Source organism: Sinocyclocheilus anshuiensis, unplaced genomic scaffold (genome assembly GCF_001515605.1).
Source record: "Sinocyclocheilus anshuiensis isolate Anshui unplaced genomic scaffold, SAMN03320099.WGS_v1.1 scaffold160, whole genome shotgun sequence".
Lineage (NCBI taxonomy): Eukaryota > Metazoa > Chordata > Actinopteri > Cypriniformes > Cyprinidae > Sinocyclocheilus > Sinocyclocheilus anshuiensis.
The window spans coordinates 1110617-1119248 of record NW_015554119.1 but is presented as its reverse complement, the minus strand read 5'-3'; the positions used below and the strand labels follow the sequence as shown (position 1 = coordinate 1119248).

Below are 8632 nucleotides of genomic sequence, written 5' to 3'. Positions count from 1 at the left end.
CTACCCCCCCCCCCCCCCATATTATTATGAATGGTGATTTCATTACTATAATTTTGCCATGATGTATAAATATTGATTATGTTGAAATGTGTTTGTCATGAAAATAATGTCACAATACAAAACATCTGAATATAGGTCCTAAATAGACTACATTTTCATTAAGCAAAACATAATTTCTAATTTATTTCTTTTGATTTTGTGGTGAATACGACCTGGACACATTATTGACTGGTTTTGTGAGATTCAACTGACAATAAACAAAAGATTTAACAATTCTGGCACAAAAACATACAGAAACTTCAGTTAGACTGTAATAAACTCAGCAAATAGCAGCTCATGACAATCCAATGATCTGAAGTGTAAAACAAATGCAACAAAGTGATCTGTAGCTGCAGAATGATCACAAGCATGTGCATGAGAGAGTAAAGTCTGCTTTAAATCTGGTGGTTTGAACGCTGACACTCTGGAAACTCCCACCGGGGAGGCTGATTTTATGGTGACGCATCTTTTGACTAAGTTACAGTGGTCGTGCCATGTTTCACTTTGCATTTGACCAATCAATAAAAGGCTGCAAGGGGACACAAAAGAAAGAGTTGTCTCATTTCAGTGATGGCGTGATGTTAGTATTAGTTATTCCTCCCTTTTCCTCAGCACTGTGTATCAGTGATCGCCCACACTAAAGCCGACAACATGAATTACGACACCAGCAAAAAAATAAAATAAAATCCCCGCCCACCAACCACCTAACAAACACACCAAACAGAGCCCAGACAACATGGCAACCTCAAAGACTCTATCATACAGCGCAGCCTTTTCCTTTAACACCTTTAAACCACACTAGCATTTCTGAGCAGTTGCACAAATCTATGGTTAGTTTTGGTGTTCAAATGCTGTAGGCATGGACCAAATAAGACTTGTGGTGGTCAAAAACTGGCAACCTTTCAGCATAATTACTGAAAACAAGACCCAGATTGTTGTAGGTGGAGCATAATGACATATACACATCTAATCAGTGCAATAAAAGGCAAATTTTACATCTTAATTGCTTATTAAAGAAACCACAGGCAGTCTTATTTTGCTTTTTTTCTGTCATTACAAGCCTTGTTTTAACTAGAAAGTTTTGTACATTCAGCCCGAAGCTTGTCTTCAGCTTGGCATCTCAAAATAAAATAAAAGATAAATAAATACTGTAAAAATTTAGATAATTAAAAAAAAATATATAAAAAAACTAATTTCAAAACATACAGCACATATATAAGAGAAATATAATGCTATAGCTGTTGACTTGACCTTGACTTGACTTGACATCAGTATTTATTATAGTTAACTAAAAAAAAAGGACAACTTGGATTTTTTTTTTTAAATGTTACTTGAAGTAAAATAAATGTTATTTGAGGTCAAATAAAATATAAAAACATACATTTTAATTTAGTTTAACTTAGTGTACTAAAATAACTAAAATTAAAACTGAAATAAAAATGATTAAAAACTATATAGACATTGGAGAAAAAATTACAACACACAACAAAATTACTAAAACTTGAACTAAAATTAAAAAAAGGAAACTATAAATGAAAATAAAAAAATAAAAACGAATTTAACAAACTATTAATAAAAACTATAAAACAATTTCAAAATGGCAAAAACACACAACAAAATTAGCAAAACTTTAACTAAAATAAAAAATTAAAATGTAAAAATAAAAACTAATTTAACAAACTGTTAATAAAACTTATCACAATGATACTACAATTTCACTGGTTGAAATGTTACTTAATCATTTGCTACCCGCTGGCACTAAAAATTGCATAATTCTGCATTTGTAAGCAGTGTTTGCTTAAAGTGCAAGAACAGCATATATTTTACACGACTAGGCCTGCAAATACTGCAGGAGGCAGTGTAAATGGACAGAGAACTGGGTTCATTCATCCTGTGGGAGATAGTTTAAGACATAATCCCCCCAAACCAGCAAGAGACTTGGATGTGTGATAGATTCATGATGTCACAGCAGGGGCGGCCCTTCAAGAGCGGGAAATGTCATCTCAATTTCACACTTCTCATGAAAGTCTGTAGTGGTCCGGCACAGATAAGCAGTGCATGAGCTTGCTGTAAATTACTTTCAAAGGATTTTGGGTCAATAGGGCAAGCGTGTTTCGCTCTGACATGTCTAAAAGAAGCAGAAAAACATATGTCATCAGAAACCACTGTATGTTACCAGATTAACACTAGAAAAACAGCACCTGAGTGAGCCCACAAAGCAAAAAATGTACTTTTAAGTCAAGTCAAGTCAAGTCACCTTTATTTATATAGAGCTTTTAACAATACAGATTGTGTCAAAGCAACTGAACAGCATTAATTAGGAAAATAGTGTGTCAATAATGCAAAATGACAATAGTAAACACAAATTTTTCAGTTAAAGACAGTTCATCATTGAATTCAGTGATGTCAACATCCAGCTCAGTTTAAATAGTATCTTTGCAAACTTTTAAAAATGTTTTAAAAGAGAGAGGTAGTTTATGATGTATCAATTTATAACTATATATAATATTATCAATATATAGAAAAATTGCCAAAAGTATATCAGAAAAAAATATATTGGCTATTTTTCCCAATATATATATATATTTTTTTAATTTTGTAAAAAGAAAAAAATATATAATCAAAATGTTTAAAGTATATATTTTGACTAGGAAAAAAGGTTATGAAAATATATAAAAAGGCCAAAAATAGAAAACATTTTTTTTTCTTATTTTCTAAAATAAAATAATAAAATCAAATACATTTTGGCAAGTAAAAAATGGACTAAATTAAACACATGAAGAAAATTAAAAATGAATGACAAATTTGTACAGAATTTTCCAATTATGTCAACAACAGAAGTTGAGAATGAGGTCAGTCTAAATAGTGATGACTACAAGTAAAGAGAAGTCACAAAGTTCAAGGGAAACAGTCCCACACTATCATATCACCTTTATTTGCAGCTGTCAAAGTTCCACTTATCTGACAGTTTGCCATCCCACCATTGACTGTAGATAATCGCTCTAAATCACCACAAAAGGCAATCTATCCTCCTTCATATCAATCTCAAATAGTTTACTCTTCACTGGAGGCAAACAGACTCTTGGCTTTCTTTTAGTTTGTCTGCTATTTTGGCAAAATTATGATCTGAATTCTGAAGATTTGTGTTCATGCATTGATGCATGAATATAACCACAAAATCCAAGCTTGAAGAATAAATTTGAATCTCACATATCGGTCAAGCACTAATCTGAATATCAGGGGGATGTGTGCTCCTTAACATCTATCTGAGTTACGGTTCTGAAAAGTTCACAGTTCCTTATTTGATGCATCTTTGAATCCAGGCTTGAAGAATAAACTTTTGAATCTTACATATGGGTCGAGCACTAATCTGAATATTGGGGGATGTGTGCTCTTTAACATCTATGCGGATTACGGTTCTGAAAGGTTCACAGTTTCTTATTTGATGCATCTTTGCAACCCCCCATGTCCGTATATGTAGGAGGGTTCTCGGCTCCTTCAGAATCATCTCTTTCCTTTGTCCATGCCTTTCAAACAGGGCAGAGCTGTGCTGTGGAGCGCTGGTTGAGACCTGCTCTCTGAATAGCCCTTGTTCTTACCTTGGGGAATGTGGAATGCCTGCTGAGAAGTGTTCTTTATGCACAATACCACCCCGATGAGGCCTACACACACACACACACACACACAGACCAAGCACATGCATATAGACACACACACATTCACTCACACAAAAGTCTTCATACTCCAATGTTCTCCAATAGATGGAAATGAGAAGTGATTTTAAATTGGAAAGACCTTTCAGTGAGTTCCTTTACATTTAATAACTTCCCACACACCTAAAGATAAACGTTTTTGCTCTTCATTGAGTTTGAGTTCTCAGCTACATTATCAATCTTGTCTCAGCATTGGCTAAAATTCTCCTAGAGAAATAATGCAAACGAGACGAGTACAGAGCTATAAAATTAATATGGACTGCATGGTTTAGATGATTAGGTTATCTATATAATTATATCTTCTGTATAATTAGGTCAAATCTGATGAGAAATGTTTGAGTTCATATCGAGAACTCTCACTTTTGATTGACTATTTTGGCAAATGTTTCCAAAACACTAGATGTGATACATATGAAAACTTATTTCCGCCATTGGAGTAAAAATAAATAAATCAAATTAATTGTGACTTTTTTTCTCACAATTGCAGGTTTATATCTCAGAATTATAACTCAGAATTGCGTGGTATAAAGTCTATTATGAACAGAATTGTGAGAAAAAAAATCAGAATGACGTAATTTTAACTCACAATTGTGAGATATAAAGTCACAATTCTAAAAAGAACATTTCGAAATGGGAAATATACAAAAGTCTGACTTGTTAGATAGATATAAGCTTTCAAGAGAGAAAAATGAAAACATTTAGTGATAAAACGTTGCAATTACCTTTTGAAATTTTTTTTTTATTCCATGGTGGAAATAAGCTACCATAGACATATGTGAGATTGCTTGGGTCATTTTTCTACTTCTAAATTCTGAGAATCAAGAGACTTTTTCATTTGGTCTCCATTATAGGAATGAGATGGTATTTTGATGGCATTGATGGTAACTACAATTTTATCTTCTAATACACAAAAATAAACCACTAAATCTTTACCCTTTCTCTACCTTGTATTTCCCGTTTATTTTCATTTCAGTGGGGCAACCCCCTATTTTTTCCCTTCAGACACACTGAGAACAATATATGAATTTCCAAACAAAACCCTTGACTTGGATTACAGCCTGGAGAGAGAAAGAAAAAAAAACAGAATGTTTACTTCACCTAATCAGTTCATTGTGCCTGTCAGGCTATTTGTGCCACAGTTACACAAGAGTGAAAAGAAAGCAGGAAAGCGGGGTGCAGAAGTTTGAGTGTGTCTGGGTGTTTAGAAGGAGTGGTCGGCTCTCATTTCGGTGTTCTCCCGAAGGAAAATCTACGGCGTAACAGTCTCAAACTGTTCCCAGATCCCCATGTCTGTTAAAAACAGGCTACATGAGCTCTGAAATCTAATAAGAGGCCATACAGGTCTGCTTGTTTGGGGATTATTTGTGTTTTATGTATCTTCTCACACCTGCGCACCTGCTGGAAAACATAACTGACGTCGACAGGCCTGGGTTCTGAGTCTGACTGACCTTTGTGATGCGTGACGTCAAGATGTGGACCATGACCATGTCTGTTTAGTGTCTTCGTTGCTCCAAAGGTGGAAAAACGGCCCTGGTGAGAACTTAATATTTAACAAACAACAGTACTTCACCTCATGGACTGTGTGAGGGACTTTCTTGATACCCAAAAAGAAACACTTGAGAAACCTTGGGTTTTTTAAAGAAGTAATCTCTAATCTTCAGGTTAAACTGAGGAAGTTTGGACATCAGCTGTCTGTCCACTCTGTTGGGTTTGACAGATTAGTTATCAGACCGTGAACCGAGAACAGCCTGTGTGTCACTCAGGGTGATGTACATCAGTTGTTCTGCGTCAGAAACAACAACAGCTTTTACCAGTTCGCCCCCCTTGATCCTCAAATACCCTGCGGTAAAAGTCCTCCACAAAGTAAGCCAGTCTCTGAGGCAAAGATGCTTTAAAAGTTTCAGAAATGCCAGCAAAACAAAGGATCTCTCTGTGTCAACAGGAGATAAAAAGAAATCTGATCTGTTTTGATGTAACTACCTCTGAAGTTATGGGGTGAAACTCACTAAAACTGCCAGGAAAAATATAGGTCATATTTCTCTCCAAAATCAAAAGGAATAAATGCATAATGTTTTTCTATAATGACTTTATATTAACATGAATTAAAAAAAAAAAAAAAAAAAAAAAAAAAAAAAATATATATATATATTTATTAATTCATGTATTTTACTTATTTTTTATTTATATAAATAAATATATCAAAAATATTGTAAAATATATTACAATAATGAATAAAAGCATTTTATATATAGATATGACAGTAAGAATAATTTCTTTAAAAATAAATATTATGCATTTATAATGTTACAAAATATTTTTTTTTCCAAATAAATTATGTTCTTTTGAATTTTCATTAAAGAATCTGTAAAAAAAATCAATCTGTAAAAAGTTTTTCGAGCACCAAATCAGCTTATGATTGAATGATTTCTGAAGGATCATGTGACACCGAAGACTGAAATAATGGCTTCTGAAATTTGTAAATGTCTTAAAATGGAAAATATTTATTTTCATTTTTATTTATATTTCACATTATTACTTTATTATCGCAAATAAATGCAGCTTTGTTGAGCGTAAAAGACTTTGAAGTACATTTGAGAGAGATCGCAATATAGGCCCATTGCCATAGGAATCCAAACAGTCTGATATGCGCTAACAGTCCATGTCTTGCCAAGTAATCCACATTGCCCAGATAGTGTGAAGCAGACAAAAGCATTCCATTCAGGAAGAGCTGCTCGATCCTTCTACCAAAGTAGGAAGCAAATCATCCCAAAGGGCTGAAAGCCTCAAAGACTATGCAAATGGAGAGGGAATCGTACACAAGAGCAAAGTTTCTCCTGAATGAAAAGCTGCCCCCACGCTGTGTGCACATGGATTGGAAGTACAGATTTGGCCAAAGTTTAGGCATTCTTTTGAGTGCCCCAAAATCAGCTGATAAAACTTTTTAAAGGATGACAGCTAAAATCACTGTCTGTTTTACACAAAAAGTAGCCTAATTTTGTTTAAAAATGCAATATTTTATATAATGAAAGTGAATGGGGTCTGAGACTGTCAAGCTATAAAATTATGAAATAAGCACCATAAAAGTACAATTAAAGTTGGGTGATAAGACTCATGCACTATATTCCAAGTGTTCTGATATCTTGACATTCACCCCAGCTTTCATGTCATGTTCATGACAGAAGTAATAATTTGTGAAAGAACTATCAAATCAAAAATTCAGTAACAAAAACTTCATTTCTAGGTGAATGATTCCTTTAATACTGGCTGTAAATAACAATAAAAAATACCATATAAGTACAAGTATAAAGATATAGAGTACATTAATTGGTCTATTCATCATTTCCGAATGACGTCTATAAAACAAACCCTCAGAAAACAGTCCCAGCAGTGTAATCTATGCACAAATCAAACATGGACATGCACATAAAATCCTGGAGTGGTTTTATTTTCTGTCTCCACCAGGAACACTCAGTATAACAGCAACTCTGTTACTCTGAACAAAATGCATGCTGTTTGCTTTAAAACATCACATTACACAATCGCAGTGAGGCTCAAATTGGAAAAGGGGCTGGAGCCTGGGCTAATGAATGGCCCCATATATCCTCAAGTGGCTCCGGGTAACTTGAGTTGAAAATGCAGAGTGTAAATCACATCATTTATTACAAGTCTCGCTACAATAGAGCTCAAGGAGTGCTTTTTGTGTCATGGTTGTAATAAATGATGTGATTTGCACTTTGCTTTCGGATCATACCAGCCATCCGATAAATGAATGGTTGGTTACGCACACGAATTACTGCTGTTCAGAGCTGGAGCTAGCCTGTTGTCAAGTTAAGGAGTATTTAACTAGTGAACTAGCATTGGCTCTAAAAGGGAAGGATGCTTGGAGCCCATCTTCTTTTGAATTTACTTAATTTGCCCCTGTATAATGAACATTCGCACAATAATAACATATATAAATAAAGGTATATAATGCACAATGTACGATTTATACCTCTTTGTATATTGTCTGTAGGCTCTATCTATCTATCTATCACAGTTGAAGAACAGTTGAGCTTTCATTTTAAAAAGTCCTAGAAATCCCTTCTACGTTTGATAAACATGTAAATTCTACACATTTTATAGTGAACGGATGAGTTCCGATCTTAGTTTACGGAAATAGCGCGCTTGAATGAAGACTGAAGAGTCACTTACTTTGTACTTCATCTTTGCGCGTCTTCAGTAACTCCAGTAAGAAACAAAATCCGAGTTTAGATCAGACGAAATTCTTTTTTTAACGTTTAAACGAGGCTAGACGCGCCTTTTGCCCATTTTCGCTGTGTATCGCCGGAACGGAGTGGTAACGGTTATCTGCGCCGCAGGCTCGATGGTCTGTAGTTCATCTGAGCGCTGGCTGGGGGAGCGCGTACTACTCAGGCGAACCTGCGGGAGCTCATTTGCATAACGCACGCTCATTGGTCAGCGGTCGAGGGGACGCTCCCCTCGTGAATCGTGACGTCACTGCAGTCAGTGGACTAGACGCTGCGGAATTCAGATAGTGAAAACTATCACTATTAAGACATAAAAGGCGGCGTCGACATTTCCTAGGAAATAAGTGACACAGCGCAGTTAGTCACAGATTGTAGTATGAGCTCACTGTCCTGGATATTAAAGGGGTCATATGATGCTGCTAAAAAGAACATTATTTTGTGTATTTGGTGTAATGAAATGTGTTTATGCGGTTTAAGGTTCAAAAAACACATTATTTTCCACATACTGTACATTATTGTTTCTTCTCTATGCCCCGCCTTTCTGAAACGCGTAAATTTTTACAAAGCTCATCGGTCTGAAAAAGCGAGGTGTGCTCTGATTGGCCAGCTATCCAGTGCGTTGTGATTGGCTGA

General features: G+C 35.1%; 1 protein-coding gene across 1 annotated transcript in view; it reads right to left on the bottom strand.

Annotated features, from left to right (window-relative positions):
- LOC107670013 (enhancer of filamentation 1-like) overlaps positions 1–8137 on the bottom strand; it is a 35703-nt gene extending 27566 nt beyond the window's left edge. Inside the window, exon 1 of the mRNA XM_016462479.1 lies at positions 7944–8137. Within this exon, the coding sequence (XP_016317965.1) occupies positions 7944–7955 (12 nt within the window). The 5' untranslated portion in view covers positions 7956–8137. The remainder of the gene's footprint in view (positions 1–7943) is intronic.
- Positions 8138–8632: the final 495 nt, after the last annotated feature.